Here is a 17,013-nt window from a genome sequence, read left to right on the forward strand (position 1 = left end):
TGCCCGCAAACACACACGTATATATAATATGTAGATATATATATATAATTAACCATCATCTTTGTAAGGCACAATGAAACAATGGAGAAAAAAACTAAAACTATTCTCAATTAAAGGCTAAATTAAGGCTACTTAAGGCTAGATATTAGGTTTCAATACAAAGACCTTACTATTTTGGTATTATTTAGTACACATTCTTCATGTTTGCCTTCTTATTCCCCTTGAAGAGGAACCACTATATTTAATCAAAATTCTAAGGCAATGGTGGCCTAGCCACACTTCATAAACCATTCCAAAACCCTCTGGATAATCTGGTATAACTCTGGATATTTGTGAGCAAAATGTCAAAAATCACTGCCTAAAGAAATAACTGAACAAGTGCACAATGATGGATGCAGAAGAGTGTTCACTGTAGTGCTCTGCAGCACTGTATATAATTAAGAGAAATTTCAAACAACTTAAAAGTCTCTTAATAGTGACCAGATTAAATAAACTATGAAATGTCCATAGGACAGACTTTTTCACAGCTGTTAGAAAGCATGAGGCCGGGCGCGGTGGCTCACGCTTGTAATCCCAGCACTTTGGGAGGCTGAGGCGGGCGGATCACGAGGTCAGGAAATCGAGACCACGGTGAAACCCCATCTCTACTAAAAATACAAAAAAATTAGCCAGGCGTGGTGGCGGGCGCCTGTAGTCCCAGCTACTCGGAGAGGCTGAGGCAGGAGAATGGCGTGAACCCGGGAGGCGGAGCTTGCAGTGAGCCGAGATTGCGCCACTGCACTCCAGCCTGGGCGACAGAGCAAGACTCCGTCTCAAAAAAAAAAAAAAAAAAAAAAGAAAGCATGAACTAGTTCTATGTGTATTCACAACAAAGGATGGCAAGAATTGTTAAGCAACAAACACAGGTTATAGAATATGATCCCATTTACATTAATACATAGGTAGGTGCAGAAATATATAAATTTAATATATATTTGTATATATGTATAAATGCTGTTAGGGTGGATTTTCAGGGATGATGTTTGCTTTCTGCCTCACACTTCAATGCTGCTTCAGAGTCTGGCTTTTAGAAGTACGCATTTTAGAAAGGATACATTTTTACAATAAGTAAAAATAATCTTTCCATTTTAAAAATTAAAAATTTCATTTTTACATAAAAGAGGTTTATATTATCCCTAATTCCCAAGATTCTCAGATTAGTAGTATAGATACATAATAAATTACAGTAATATGAATAAAGGCAATAGAAAAGCAAAACGGGGTTTCTTCATCAGTTATCAAATATTGTGGTGGAGAAAAACTGACCATTTTAATTATCTTTTTTAAATATGCTGTAATGTTCTACTCAACTATGACCATCGTAACACAGGACCGCCCGCTTAGTGTGAGGAGAAATGAAGGGTGATTTCAACAATGTGTGCTACTCTTGCTTCAGGGTTTAGGCTTGGACAGTACTTAGCTTTCTGATAGGGGGGCTAAACTAGCCTACTGTACTATGTATATAGATACAGGCTTAGATTCTCCTTTATGCTTCAAGTCTAGTGCTCAGTGTACACAAACAAGAGGAATGATGTTTTAGGATCAACTCATTTTATCAAGCAAAATTTCCCCAATTTTAAGAGAAACTTGGCCTGGTGCAGTGGCTCAAGCCTGTAATCCCAGCACTTTGGGAGGCCGAGGCTGGAGGATCACTTGAACCCAGAAGTTCAAGACCAGCCTGGGCAAAATGGCAAGACCCCATCTCTACAAAAAATACAAAAATTAGCCAGGTGTGATGGCTCATGCCTCTAGTCCCAGCTACATGGGAGGCTGAGCTAGGAGGATCATTTGAGCCTGGGTGGCAGAGGTTGCAGTGAGCTGTGATCACACCACTGCACTCCAGCCTGGGCAACACAGCAAACCTAACTCAAATAAATAAATAAATAAATAAACAAATTAATTAATTAATTAATTTAGGTGTATTTTAGATTAATTAAGAACACACACACACACTCATTTTGAGAATATCTGACATTGGCACTAACTGCAGCGCTTAAGAACATAAGAATCCAGACCTGGACTCTCAGTGTTTAAATTCTTTTTCTGCCATTTACTAGATACAATTAGGGCAAATTAAACTCTCTGATTTCTCTTTTCTCAGGTCTAAAATGGAGATTTTCAAAGTACTTAAATTATAGGGTTGTACAGGGGTTAAATATGCTAATGCAGATCAACTGCTTAAAACAGAGCCTGGGACATGGTAAGTGCTCAATAAACATTCTACCATCACTACCATCAACATGTATCCATCAATTGTTTTCCTGACACCAAAAGCTAAAAAATCTTTTTTCAAAATCTTAGAGAAAAAGAATTAAACCTCTTGGGAAAACAGAAGTTTGTAAACAGACCAGTATCATCTACTTGAATAAACTGATTTCTCCTATTTGCACATTATAGCAACAGGTAACTACTTACAAAAAAAAATAACTACATAAAAGAGGGTGAAAACCCACACAAGTGTAAAAAACTAAATGCTTCAAAGTCTGCCTCTATCAGTTACAAGAGTTCTAGAATTGAAGAATGAAAAAACAGAAATAAATAAGGGAAGGATACTGGGAAAAACAGACTCTTCTCCTTAGAGCTCCTTCATTTACAAATGTGTTCCAGAAAACCTTCTATATAAAATACACCATCTTCCACTTCCACATGACAGCACCTCATTTTAAAGCTAAAGCTAAATATTCTTACCGATCACCCTCAGAACACTGCTACCACCAGAACATATACACATCCTGAGATAACATTCAAAATAAGCCCAGGATTAGCTTAGCTGTGCCTAGACACAACGACTTGGTATACACATCTGTGTAGCTCCCACTCTAAAGAAACAATTCTTCCTTCACTTGAAAACATACTCTCAACTCTAGAAAACTTTATTATATTAATACTTTATAAAATTGTTTCTTACATATCCTATCATCCTCCCAAGATCAGACCCACCCAGGTTACAAGACCATTTAGAAAAAAAAAAAAAAATCTTTCTCCAACCAAAAAACCCAAATCCTCAGAACATCTTTCCTTACACCCTTCCAAAAACACACTTCCCAGAATATAACATTGACTTTTGTAAGAGTCTCTCCTCCCTTAAAACAAGGCCCTTAAAAGATCCTTCTACTTATGATGTATGGGACTTGCTTACAAATACTAGGGGGAGAGAGAGTAGGTGGAAGGTAGAGAGGGTAATTGGGGGAGGAGGGGAGGAGAGAACATAGAAGAAAAGAGATTGTCCATGTAACAACAACTGATGGAGTTGTGTGATGGTTACATCAAGTTCCTCACATCATCTAGTTTTGAAGGTTTGGAAATTTCTATTAATAAAATCTTTAAACATAACTAAGAAAATACACACATTGTCAGAGTTATAGTGCCACCCTTCACTATAAATTGACCTATCTCTTCAAGGCAGAATGGCCTCATCAGGAATATACTGATCTCCTCTGGAGACTCACCCAGTATTCCTAATCCAAATGTGGACAGATTTTTATCAAACATGTCATCTTCCCTCCATCTGTGGACATGATCTTTTAAAAGCTATCACACTACAACATATTTCTTTCAGTCCTGGAAATATCCTACCCACTCAGCATACACCTTCCCCTGAAATAATGACAATGAACTACCCTATAACAAACTTCTCGCTTTCCATTCAACAAAATTCTCAGAAAGTTTGATTCAAACTAACAAGGCAAGAAAACAGTAACTACTGTTGACATGGTAAGTCTGAAAATTAACCTGCATGGAAAAAGTTTCTAGTAAAAGATAATGAAAATTTTAAACTAATACAATTTTATCTGAGTTCCTGCTAGTTGGGGAGAAAAAAAAACAAGCAAAAACATCTCAATACACATTAAAAAGTTCAAGTCTAGAAAATATCTTTAAAGACATTAAAGTCTTCAGAAAACTTTCATTACCAGAACATACTAAATAAGGTATAATCACAAATTAGCTTATTTGTTTATTTCTTTATGTCTATCTCTTCCCACTCAAACAGTTTATAAAGAAAGGACTTTATGTGTCTTGTTCACCACTTATATCCCCATTGCCTTCGACAGTGCCTGGCTCTCAATAGATGTTCAATAACAATTTGTTAAAGAAATGAATGATCAAATAAATTTCTTCCTAAATAAGATGGTTTCATTAACTAATTCAATTTCAATGATTAGAAGTGTTCTCAGAAAAAAAAAAAAAAAAAAACTAGACTAAAAGGTCAGTGGAACATGAGTTTAAATGGCATTCACATCTGTTTAGTTCAAAACTAGCAAACTCCATTCAACATCAGTAAAACATAAGTGATATATCTGCAGTTCAAGTACACAAAATACGCAGTGTGAAAGGATCCTGAAAGTTAAACAGGTCAAGATCAGTTCAATAGAAACTGGATCCCATCCAAGGATTGCCTGTTTTATTAGTACAGGTAAGTTATTACTGATCTCAGCAAAGTACAGTAGAGATAGGGTTGTAGTACGAATTTTATCCTTATTTGTAGCAAAGTTTTCTTAAAATGGAAGATCTTCCCTTCTACTGATGACATTTTTTTCATTAATCAGAAAATTACCTAAAATGAACACTACTGTGATAAAATCCAAGTACATATGTGCAGTTACAATACTCCAACAAAAAGCAAGCAAATGTATTAAAAATCTAATAACTTTTAGGTCAAAAATAATGATAAACATCTGCCTTTAAACTAGAATAGCATAGCCTTTATTTGATTTAGTGATGGTATGCATTCAATGATTCCCTTTTAAGTTATACCTTTTAATGATTGTCATAAAGCATATCAAAGTTCTAAGCAGAACTGTCAACAGTATATCAAGTTTATCAAATTAAAGTTTGCTAGTATTCTTCATGAGACTCCAAAAAACTTTTTCATATGATAAATTCAACTAAAGCAAGTTTCATTCCATAAAATACCCTGGAAATAATTATGTATTCTACCTAAATAAAAAAGAGATTTCTCTTTTATTTTGCAATATAATATGTTCTGCCCAAGAAATTTTTTTAAAGGTTGCACTTAGCAAAACCTGATTCTCCCAATGAGTTCAAAAAACTTTTAAAACCCAAACTAAACTCACTTTTAGACTTTCAGAACTACTTGCTGATTAAAATGCCTAAGAAACTTTTAATTTTTAAAGTTTCAGTGAAACAATTTCACGACAACAAATCTAGTATTCTACGTTTTCCTTTCTCTTCAATTTCAAACATTTACAGACCATAGGAGTATATTAACTGCAGGATGCCTTGAAAGAGAAAGAAGAAAGACTGAGCGACTGATCTTGTGGAAATGATTTAAGGTGACACTTGCAGTACTTTTTTTAAGGGATCAAGCAGGGGAGACCTCTTGTTTGCACAAGCTTTTAGCTTCATAACTGGCTTATGCTGGGGAATATCATAGCCTGCTTAAGAATGACTACTGGGGCAGGAGGAAAAAAAACTAGAAAGAAAGAGAAGGCAGAGTGGCTCTGATGGAGGGCAAAGCAATTGCGGACGAAGAGGGGTCTACCTGGTTCACAGCATCCGTGATGATGGTGGTCAGTCTGACAGTATTTGTCCCTTAAAGGCATTTTCAGCGGACTCGACCTACTTTGCTTTCACTGTAAGAAGCTCTTCATTGCGGCGTGGCTGTTGAAAGAAGCACAAACCCGTCACTCGCCCTGAACTTTCTGGGGAGCACTGGCTGCATTTTCCAGATACGTTCCCATCATCAGCTCTCCGCTTTCTTTCCACGGACCCGCATCTCCCTCTCGAAAAGAAAACAGAAGGACGCAAAAACCCTCCTGCAGCCCAAACTCCCCACACAGGTTCATCGCCCTACCCGGAAACGCAGCCTCGGGTGCGCAGCGCAGGGCGAAGGCCTGGCCGGCAGCGCGGGCGGCTGCGGCCTCGCCGTCCCGGGCGGGCGCGCGGAAACGGAGCGCAGAGCGCGGCGGGCACCGCCAAGCTCCGGGACTACGGAGGTGCAGCTCCCGCCGGCTGCTGGCCCACGCCGCGCCCTCCCGCTACGCACGTGCGTTGGGGTCTCCCTGGCGGAGACCCCGTCCCCACAACCAAGTGCGCCCAACTTACTCAACTCCTAGGGCGGGCCGGCGGGCGGGCGGAAGGAAGGAAGGCAGGCCGGGCGGCCGCGGGGACAGCCTGGCGTGGGAGGCGGCTGCGGGCCCCACCTGGCGCAGCCTCCGCTGACCACGCGAGGGAACCGGGACTCGGGCCCGACGCGCTCCCAAAGAGTCCCCGCCGGCGCTGACGCGGAAGCGCCACAGCTCACCACGTCCCTCCGCGGGCCGAGGCGACTGCGGCGGCGGCTCACGACGTCCTCCGCGCCGTGTGGCTAAGCTGGAGGCGTGCGGGCGGAGGCAGTTGACAGGAGGAACCGCCCGGCAGCAGCCGCCGCCGCCGCCGCCACCACCACCGAAGGAGCCGGAACCGGAGCGGGCAGGACCTGAGGCTCCCCTCGCCGGGGCAACGGCTGCCGCCGCAACCCGGGTCCCACCAGCGCCGCTCCACCTGCAACGGTCCCTCAGGCTTTAGGAGAGGGGCGGAGAAGAATGGGGGTCTCCCCCCACCTTGGGCCTTTTCGGTGGTAGTTGTTGTTTCAGGAAACTTTATTAAGTCAGCCTTTTTCTCTGTCGCCCCCTCCTCCGGAGAGTCCGAGCTACCGCCGCGGAGCGCGTAGGAACGGGGAAGCAGAGATTCTCCGGCAGCGACAGGGAGCGACTGACTGACCCCGGACGGAGATGGGGCGAGGGCAGGAAGTGACAAGCTCACTGAGTGGGTGGGGGGAGTGTGGCCGGCACGCCCGGGAGAGCCGCGCGCATGCGCCCGGCCGGCGCCCCCGCCTGTGGGTAGGCGACGCGCTGTGCCCGCCACGGCCGGTGGGGAGGGGACCGGGGCCGCCGGCGCGAGGGCCGTGTCCAAGGGGAGGGAACCGGGGCAGGGGACACCAGGGCCGCGGCGGGAGTCTCGGGCCGAGCGAGAGCCGAAGCCCAGGGTGAGGTGTGAGGCTCGCGGTGCGGCGTGCGCGCCCACGGAGACGGGCTGCTCGGCCACCAAACTGTTGCTCTCGCTGTTCTCTGTTCAGTGGAACTGAAACTCGGGGAGGGTTGGGAGAGGACTTAGGAAGCGGTGGGCAGATGTATGAGCCATAAATAGTGATGATCCCCAAGAGGCTGTCAGTGCATTGCTAAATGGCAAAAGTTGAACTTATGTTTTTCCTGCCAACAATTTTCGAAGCATGCCTCCCGGAACTTGGGGATTCCTTTATCAGGCCCAAGGGAGGGAAAGCATCTATTGGTAGCAGATGGGTGTTTATCCCGCAGCTCCGCTTCTCAAACCTGAAAGTGGAGTTGGGTCACGTGGGCTCACGCACTTTCCCTCCTCTTCTGCGCCCGGAGCCTGCTTGGAAAATCCTCGAAGATCCCAGTCATCTGTCAAATTCTGCCAACCGAGGGCCGCTTCTTGGGGGCGAGGGAGCCGCCTCCGTCGTTTTCCTCCCAGCGCCTGGAACGTAATTCTTGCCCTTGGTGACATCAGCAAATATGTGTCCACTGCGGGTCAGGAAATTTTAAGAGAATAAAGCCCATTCGCCTTATGTCCGATCCTCCCCGAGATCCACTGAAAACCTTTCCAGTTGGTCCAACTTAAGTTGCCATTGTGCGGGGTCCTGAAAAAACTAAAGTTTAGTAGATAGACTTTGTTTAGAAGAGAAAAAGTTCAGTTTTCAAAATCCAAAGGAACGTTTGTAAATTGATACATTTGTTACTTTAAAAATGTTGGGCCAGGCGCAGTGGCTGGTGCTTGTAATCCCAGCACTTTGGGAGGTCAAAGCGGGAGGATCGCTTAAGCTCAGGAGTTAGAGACCAGCTTGGCAACATGGCAGAACCCCCTCTCAACCAAATAAAAAAAAAATTAGCCCGGCAGGATGGCGCGTGCCTGTGGTCCCAGCTACCCGAGAGGCTGAGGCGGGGGTGGGGGGGGATGGCTTGGGTCCAGGAGGTGAAGCGTTTGCATTAGGTCTCCGGGGATTGCAGCAGCTTGATTACAGGGGAAGACAAGAAAGGGATAGAAACATGATCTTTAACTAGTCACGTAAGTGTTATGATCATATATATCTGTCCCATAGTCAAGAGGCATCACCCAACGTGAAACTAAAATATGAAATGCCACAGTTTATAAATTAATGTAAAATAAGTTATGATACTTCTGTGATAGTGTTTGTTATGCAGCCAATAAAAATCACATTTTATATAAAATTTAGTAGTATGGAATATGCTTAAGCAACAAAAAGGAAGTAGTTTGAAATGTGATATTTTAACAGTGGGCTGTAACAGTGCAATTGTGAACGATTTTTATTTTCTTTATTCTTTTGTATACTTTGCAAAATTTGTAAATTAAGTATATAAAACTTTAATAAGCAGAAAAATTTTGAAACGCAGTAAGAAGGCTGTAATAATATGAAAATGGTATACAATAATAAAGCTCAATGTCACTCCAAAAAATGCAGTGAAAAAAGACTGAAAGAAACATAAAAATATCTACATTGGGGATCTCTGAGTGGTAAAATGTGAGGTAAAATATTTTCTGCATTTTCAGAGGATCTTTTCCTACTTTTATGTAATAAACATATTTATCATAGGCTTAAAAATGAATATGCAAGTCTAAATTGTTCTAACCCTGAAAAAGCTTTGCTTCAGATATATCAGTTGTTTGCTGACCAGGTGTGAGTAAAAAAAAAAAAAAAAAAAAAAAAAAAAACCACACACAGAAGGATGTTTTGTGAGCAAATGTAGTGTTATTTATATTCGAATGCAAAGTGGTCAGTACCAGAGGGTCCTCAAAATTGCTTGCTAACAGAGTAAGTTTAGACAATCTTTGAAAAATTAGAATTAGAATCAAGATGAAATGTGCATGTGGGTAAAACAAATATTAAACATATGTGTATAAAAATGAAATAATCCAATTGAACCCGGGAAGCGGAGGTTGCAGTGAGCCGAGATCACGCCACTGCACTCCAGCCTGGCAAGAGTGAGACTCCGTCTCAAAAAAAAAAAAAAAAAAAAGAAAAAAAAAAAAGAAAAAAAGAATATAAAAATTGAGACCCAGAGAGATTAAGTAATGTGCCAGTCAGTAGGAACTTGGGGTCAGGACCTAGATTACTCCCTACTATAATTAACAGTACTACTATTTGACATGTATTGAGTAGTTAATATTTTTTAAGCTCAATATTAGCTCATTTAATCCTATCAACAATTTAATGAGGTTTTGCTATCCTTCCATTCTGCAGGTGGGAAAACTGAGGTAAAGAGAGTTTAGATGACTTAAGTGATATGGTTTGGCTGTGTCCCCACCCACATCTCATCTTGAATTGCTGTCCCTGTAATCCCCACGTGTTGTGGGAGGGACCCAGTGGGAGGTAATTGAATCATGGGGGTGGTTTCCCTCATGCTGTTCTCCTGATAGTGAATTCTCATGAGATCTGATGGTTTTATAAGCATCTGACATTTCTCCTGCTGACACTCATTCTCTCTCCTGCTGCCCTGTGAAGAGGTGCTTTCTGCGGTGATTGTAAGTTTCTTGAGGCTTCCCCAGCCATGCAGAACTATGAGTCAATTAAACCTCTTTTCTTTATAAACTACCCAGTCTCAGGTATTTACTTATAGCAACGTGAGAATGGACTAATACACCAAGGTTACAGCTGATAGGTAGCTGAGCCATCATTTGACCCCAAGCAGTTTGGCTCTGGAACTCATGAACTTAGCCATCACACTGTACTGTCTACACTATGCTACCTTCACTATGCCATAGCTGTTTTGGTTCACATTGTATGCGAAAGACGAGCCAATAGATCCTGTCAGTTGTGAAAGGTATTGCATATTAAAATGCTATGTGCAAGTTCATTAACTGGAAATGAGTTGCTAAATTACAAGAATTTAATTGAAATTTCACAGGGCTCTAGAACTTAAAGGAACCTTAGACATCATCTAGAATTATCACCCTACCTCTAAAAACAATGCACACAGACTATCCCAAAAAAATTATCTGCCTTCCCTTTCGTTGTTCACTGCAGCAACCTAGGTGACACATTACTTTTTTATCCTTAAAAGTCTAGAAGTACGTCGTAATGGTTAACGTAAATCCATTTTATAGTTTAAAATTCTCTCATCCTCAAGGTGAGAGGACGCTATCTCTCATACACCCATACACATATACAGTATATTATTGCTGCATAGCCACCCAGAATTGGTGACTTCAAGTCATTTATGTGCTCTCAGTTCTGAAGATTAGTAATTTGGGCTGGCCTTGTCTAGAGTCACCCATGCAGATGCTACAGTCAACTAGCAGCTTGACTGGGTACAATCACATGGTATTTGGTGTTGGCTGCTGGCTAGACCTCTCTTCTTGTAGCCTTTCAACCTCAAGGAGACTAGCCTGGGTTTCCTCATACAGTGGCAGCATGCCAAGCCAATAGAGAGTAGAAATTACAAGATTTCTTGAGGCTCTCAGTTCACAATTTATATGACATCACTTTCACTACATTTTGTTAGTCAAGTCAAAGAGCCAGCATAAATTCAGGAAGTAGAGACTTAGACTTGCCTCTTGCTGGGAGAAGCAGCAAAATCACATTGCAAAAGGGTATGCATTCAGGAATGGGAGGAATTATTGTGATGATTTTCACATTTAATCTATCACAATATATACTTATTTTGAAAATGATGCTAGCTAATTAAAGCTGCTGATTTTTTTTAATGCTTTTAAGAACAGTAAAACAAGGAAACACTAGTCAGACTTATTCTTACAACTGACTGAGTCCATTTGGTGGCCTTCTATAAATAAATTTTGGTGATTCCTTAAGTTTTTTTTTGTTATACTTTAAGTTTTAGGGTACATGTGCACAACGTGCAGATTTGTTACATATGCATACATGTGCCATGTTGGTGTGCTGCACCCATTAACTCGTCATTTAACATTAGATATATCTCCTAATGCTATCCCTCCCCCCTCCACCCACCCCACAACAGTCCCTGGTGTGTGATGTTCCCCTTCCTGTGTCCATGTGTTCTCATTGTTCAATTCCCACCTATGAGTGAGAACATGCGGTGTTTGGTTTTTTGTCCTTGCGATAGTTTGCTGAGAATGATGGTTTCCAGCTTCATCCATGTCCCTACAAAGGACATGAACTCATCAATTTTTATGGCTACATAGTATTCCATGGTGTATATGTGCCACATTTTCTTAATCCAGTCTATCATTGTTGGACATTTGGGTTGGTTCCAAGTCTTTGCTATTGTGAATAGTGCCACAATAAACATACGTGTGCATGTGTCTTTATAGCAGCATGTTTTATAATCCTTTGGGTATATACCCTGTAATGGGATGGCTGGGTCAAATGGTATTCCTAGTTCTAGATCCCTGAGGAATTGCCACACTGATTTCCGCAATGGTTGAACTAGTTTACAGTCCCACCAACAGTGTAAAAGTGTTCCTATTTCTTCACATCCTCTCCAGCACCTGTTGTTTCCTGACTTTTTAATGATTGCCATTCTAACTGGTGTGAGATGGTATCTCATGGTGGTTTTGATTTGCATTTCTCTGATGGCCAGTGATGATGAGCATTTCTTCATGTGTCTTTTGGCTGCATAAATGTCTTCTTTTGAGAAGTGTCTGCTCATATCCTTTGCCCACTTTTTGATGGGGTTGTTTGATTTTTCTTGTAAATTGTTTGAGTTCATTGTAGATTCTGGATATTAGCCCTTTGTCAGATGAGTAGATTGCAAAAATTTTCTCCCATTCTGTAGGTTGTCTGTTCACTCTGATGGTAGTTTCTTTTGCTGTGCAGAAGCTCTTTAGTTTAATTAGATCCCATTTGTCAATTTTGGCTTTTGTTGCCATTGCTTTTGGTGTTTTAGACATGAAGTCTTTGCCCATGCCTATGTCCTGAATGGTATTGCCTAGGTTTTCTTCTAGGGTTTTTGTGGTTTTAGGTCTAATATTTAAGTCTTTAATCCATCTCGAATTAATTTTTGTATAAGGTATAAGGAAGGGATCCAGTTTCAGCTTTCTACATATGGCTAGCCAGTTTTCCCAGCACCATTTATTAAATAGGGAATCCTTTCCCCATTTCTTGTTTTTGTCAGGTCTGTCAAAGGTCAGATAGTTGTAGATATGTGGCATTATTTCTGAGGGCTCTGTTCTGTTCCATTGGTCTATATCTCTGTTTTGGTATCAGTACCATGCTGTTTTGGTTACTGTAGCCTTGTAGTGTAGTTTGAGGTCAGGTAGCGTGATTCCTCCAGATTCCTTAAGTTTTTTTACTGAACTTGTTTTTCTAATCAAATGTTGTTTTAAGATTCATTCTTAGTTTTCCATCTATGCTAAGCAGATCACACTAAAACAGCATAAGAACCTAACATCAAGTAGAAGCAATTATAGTTCCTAAAGGACCTATGTACTCTGGTCCAGATTTTGACAGCTTTGATTATGATGTGGCATTTTACCACACATAACTAAATCCAAAATGATGCAGAAACCAAATTATGAGCCAAGATAGGGTCTGAGATTGTAGAAAGGTCAGGGAAAAATTGATTTAGAAGGACAAATATTAAACTGTTGATCTATTATCAATTATGTAGAACATAACATCTAAGTATTTTGCAAACAACATAACATGAAAAACGAAGATAATCCTTTCCCTAAAATGCTTGTTTTAAGGAGGATAGGGAGTGGATATAACTGGGTTGCTACCCTGGAGGTAAGCTGCCTACTGGAGAACTGCTGACGTGACTTTGTATCTTCCATTCCCTGTGCTAAAGGCACTCATAGGTCTTGCCTACCAAATGACACAATGATGCATGCACCATGCTGCCTTGTGGGTATCAAACCATACCTTACATATCTTTCATTTAAATGCATTTCATGTAGCATTTAAGCGAATTCCATGGAGAAGAAAAAGGGGGTTTTTGTTATAGTAAGTTAGCTATTATAATAATAATAAAAATATTAGCTGTATTGCAATCTAATAATAGCTAATGATAATTTTGTCACTTACTGAACTCAGACAACATGCTAAGTGCTCTTTAGTTTTCCATCAAATCCTTACAAAGATCCTGGGTTAGATATTATCCCATTTTACCAATAAGGAAACAAACAATGAGTGTCTGAGCTAGACCTAGATCTTTAAACCTAAATCTGAGTCCAGAGCCTCTGCTTCCAGTTACATATATATTCTGATGATTCCTAAAGTTTTATCTCCAGGTCAGACCTGCTTTGAGAGCCTCTAAATTCTGTTTGTAACTATCCATAAGACAGACCATCTGAATTTCCCCAGGCATGTCAAAATTAGCCAGACCAAAACTGAATTTATCTTCTCACTAAACCTGTTTTTCCTCTTCCAGATTTTGATAACAGTGTTGCTATCGATTCGGGCACCCAAGGTAGAAGTCTTGGAGTTATAGAGAGGAGCATCTGCAGAGATGCAAAGTAATGAAAATTACCTGTGTACAAGGTTTGTCTTCTCACTTATCCCCAACATCTAACCTGGAACCATAAGCTATTGGTTATATTTCAAAAAGGCCTAAGAAATACGGTTTCCTCTCTCCATATGCACCATCAGTCTTCTAGTCCCAAACCTCACCTCTGAACCATTGCCATAAACACCTCTGTGCTCTCCCTACCACTGATCTCTGCCTCACTCCAATATTCCACACTATCAACAGAATTATAGTCCAAACAAACCTGACGTTACTCTGCACTTCAAAATCCCTTTTGACTGCCAACTGCATAGACTAATAAGTCAAATCAACAAAAAGCATTAGTACAAAGATTGTGTTTTGGAGTCAGAAAAAATCTGAGCATCCTATCTCCATCACTCACAAGTTTTATGACTCTAGTGAGACCCTCTCTTGAGAAATCAGTTAATGAAGAAAGCACTCAGCAGGACCTAAAATACAGTACACAAAAAAATGCTATTAAACCTGGTCCTGCCACAACCTCACACACTTTATGTTCCAAACACACTAGATTTCTTACCCTGTGCAGAAATTCAACAAAGCAAAAATTAATTAAACTGGGTGGGGAGGGAGTATGGGACACAGGGGAATTTTAGGAGAAGATAACAGAGCTGTTGGTTACATAAGTATATCCATTTGTTAAAACTGGACCACTAACATTTTTCAGTGTATGCAAATTTAGCTTTAAAAAAATGTAAAAAGGCCGGGCGCAGTGGCTCACACTTGTAATCCCTACACTTTGGGAGGCCGAGGCGGGCGTATCACGAGATCAGCAGATCGAGACCATGGTGAAACCCCGTCTGTACTAAAAATACAAAAAAAATTAGCCGGGTGTGGTGGCGGGCACCTGTAGTCCCAGCTACTTGGAGAGGCTGAGGCAGGAGAATGGCGTGAACCTGGGAGGCGGAGCTTGCAGTGGGCCGAGATTGCGCCACTGCACTCCAGCCTGGGCGACAGAGTGAGACTCCGTCTCAAAAAAAAAAAAAAAAAAATGTAAAAAGTAATAGAGTGGGAGTGGATATAGGTGGCTATATAGATGATACAAGAATGGCAGAATGTTGATAACAGTCGAAGCTGTGTGGTAAGTACAGGAAGATTTATTATACTATTCTGTTTATTTTGCATATGTTTAAATTTTTCTGTAAGTTAAATATGAAAATATGTTAAAACTTACTAACAAAGAAATGCAAATTAAAATCGCAATGAGATACCTCTATATACCCAGCAGAATGGCTAAAATTAAAGACAATTCCAAATGTTGATTTGGAATTCCCATTGAGAGGATGTGGAGCAACGGGAACACTCATAAATTGTTGACGAGAGTGTACAAAACTGTTTTGACATTATCTACTAAATTTGAAAATGCCACTATCTTTTGACCTAGTAATTTTACTCCTAAGGTGTATATCACACCAGAAATGTATGTACATAAATACCAAAAAACAGGTACAATAACCTTCACAGAAACTTTATTGATGACATCCAAAAACTAGTAATTTCAAACGTTCTTCAACTGAATGGATAAATTATGTTAAGTTTATACACTGGAATATGATCAATGAAAATGCAAGCGTATGGCTACACAAAACAATGGATGAAATCTTTAAAAAACCAATGTGGAATAAAAGAAGTTAAACACAAAATATGCAGATAATGTATAATTCTACACATAGACTATATGATTCCACAAAACTAATGAATGGTTTTATTCCTGTGAGGAAGAAAAAAGTGGCAGTAATTGATTGGAAAAGATCACAGGAAATTCTTCTGGGTAATTGGTGATGTTCTACTCCAATAGCTGTGTGATGGTGCCATGTTCATTTTATGGTAAATCACTGAGCTGTCATATGTGATTGTGCATAATTCTCTGTATGTTTTATACCTGTTAAAATATTTAACTAAATAGTGTTTAGAAATGCATTTCCTTTTTTTTTAATTACACTTTGATTTCTGGAATACATGTGCAGAATGTGCAGATTTGTTACATAGGTATACATGTGCCATGGTGGTTTGCTGCACCCATCAAGCCATCATCTACATTGGGTATTTCTCCTAATGCTCTCGTTCCCCTTGCCCTCCACTCCCTGACAGGCCCCAGTATATGATGTTGACCTCCCTGTGCCCATGGGTTCTCATTGTTCAACTCCCACTTATGAGTGAGAACATGCAGTGTTTGGTTTTCTGTTCCTGTGTTAGTTTGCTGAGAATGATAGTTTCCAGCTTCATCCATGTCCCTGCAAAGGAGAGGAACTCATCCTTTTTTATGGCTGCATAGTATTCCATGGTGTATATGTGCCACATTTTCTTTATCCAGTCTAACATTGATAGGCATTTGGTTTAGTTCTGAGTCTTTGCTATTGTGAATAGTGCCGTAATAAACATACGTGTGGATTTGTTTTTATAGTAGAATGATTTATAATCCTTTAGGTATATGGGATTGCTAGGTCAAATGGTATTTCTAGTTTTAAATCCTTGAGGAATCGCCACACTGTCTTCCACAATGGTTATACTAATTTACACCCCCACCAACAGTGTAAAAGCATTCCTATTTCTCCATATCCTCCAGCATCTGTTGTTTCCTTTTTAATGATCGCCATTCTAAATGGCATGAGATAGTATCTCATTGTGGTTTTGATTTGCATAGAAATGCATTTCTAAATAATAAAGACGTGAATTAGGGCGGGCATGGTGGCTCACACCTGTAATCCCAACACTTTGGGAAGCTGAGGCAGGTGGATCACTTGAGGTCAGGAGTTCACAACCAACCTGGCCAACATGGTGAAACTCCATCTCTACTAAAAATACAAAAATTAGCCAGGGAGGTGGTGGTGTGTGCCTGTAATCCCAGCTACTCCAGAGGCTGAGGCAGGAGAATGGCTCCAACCCAGGAAGCAGAGGTTGCAGTGAGCCGAAATTGTGCCACTGCACTCCAGACCAGGTGGCAGAGCAAGCTCCATCTCAAAATAAATAAATGTAAAGACATGAATAAATCAGAATAGTGTCTTATACCATATACAAAGTGGTATATCACTAGAAGTTAGACTGTGAAAAGTCTACCTTCTACAACTCTAAAGCAACTATTAAAATAATAGAAGAATAGTTACCTTTGGAGAAAGAGAAGTGGTATTGAATGGAGGGGTACTGATTTTGGGGTTACCAGACATTTTGTAGATTTTGACCTCAATGATTGTTACATGCATATTTGCTTTATAATAATTCAGTAAGCTGATAGTTGTTTTATGCACTTTTATTATGTGTGTAATATTTCATAGTGAAAGTATTTTTAAGTAGCTGAACTCAGTTTTAATGCCTCTGAACTACATCTGGCATAAAATTAGACATGATTATTGAATTTTTCAAGGCTTTGTTCCTTTACACATGCTACTCCTCCTGCCTGGAGATATCTTTCCCCTCCACCTGGAGAACTGTTATTCCACCCTTCAAGATCCACCTCAGATGTGACTCCTGTGAA

The 17,013-nt window shown here is 40.6% G+C and overlaps 1 protein-coding gene across 6 annotated transcripts in view; it reads right to left on the minus strand.

Moving 5' to 3' along the window:
• The window catches only part of ZNF800 (zinc finger protein 800), a 271,901-nt gene that overhangs the window by 59,818 nt on the left and 195,070 nt on the right, over positions 1-17,013 (minus strand). For 2 of the 6 annotated variants that reach the window (XM_058426376.1, XM_032761625.2), the window contains exons 1-2: positions 6,106-6,466; positions 5,543-5,661 (exon numbers count right to left, since the gene is read on the minus strand). In XM_058426376.1, the coding sequence (XP_058282359.1) occupies positions 5,543-5,603 (61 nt within the window). In that variant the 5' untranslated portion in view covers positions 5,604-5,661; positions 6,106-6,466. Of the gene's footprint in view, positions 1-5,542; positions 5,662-6,105; positions 6,773-7,370; positions 7,390-17,013 lie in introns of those variants that run through there. The other 4 variants (XM_032761628.2, XM_032761626.2, XM_032761629.2 and 1 more) reach the window with 4 other exon arrangements.

The sequence above is a fragment of the Hylobates moloch genome, unplaced genomic scaffold (assembly GCF_009828535.3).
Source record: "Hylobates moloch isolate HMO894 unplaced genomic scaffold, HMol_V3 SCAFFOLD_1, whole genome shotgun sequence".
Lineage (NCBI taxonomy): Eukaryota > Metazoa > Chordata > Mammalia > Primates > Hylobatidae > Hylobates > Hylobates moloch.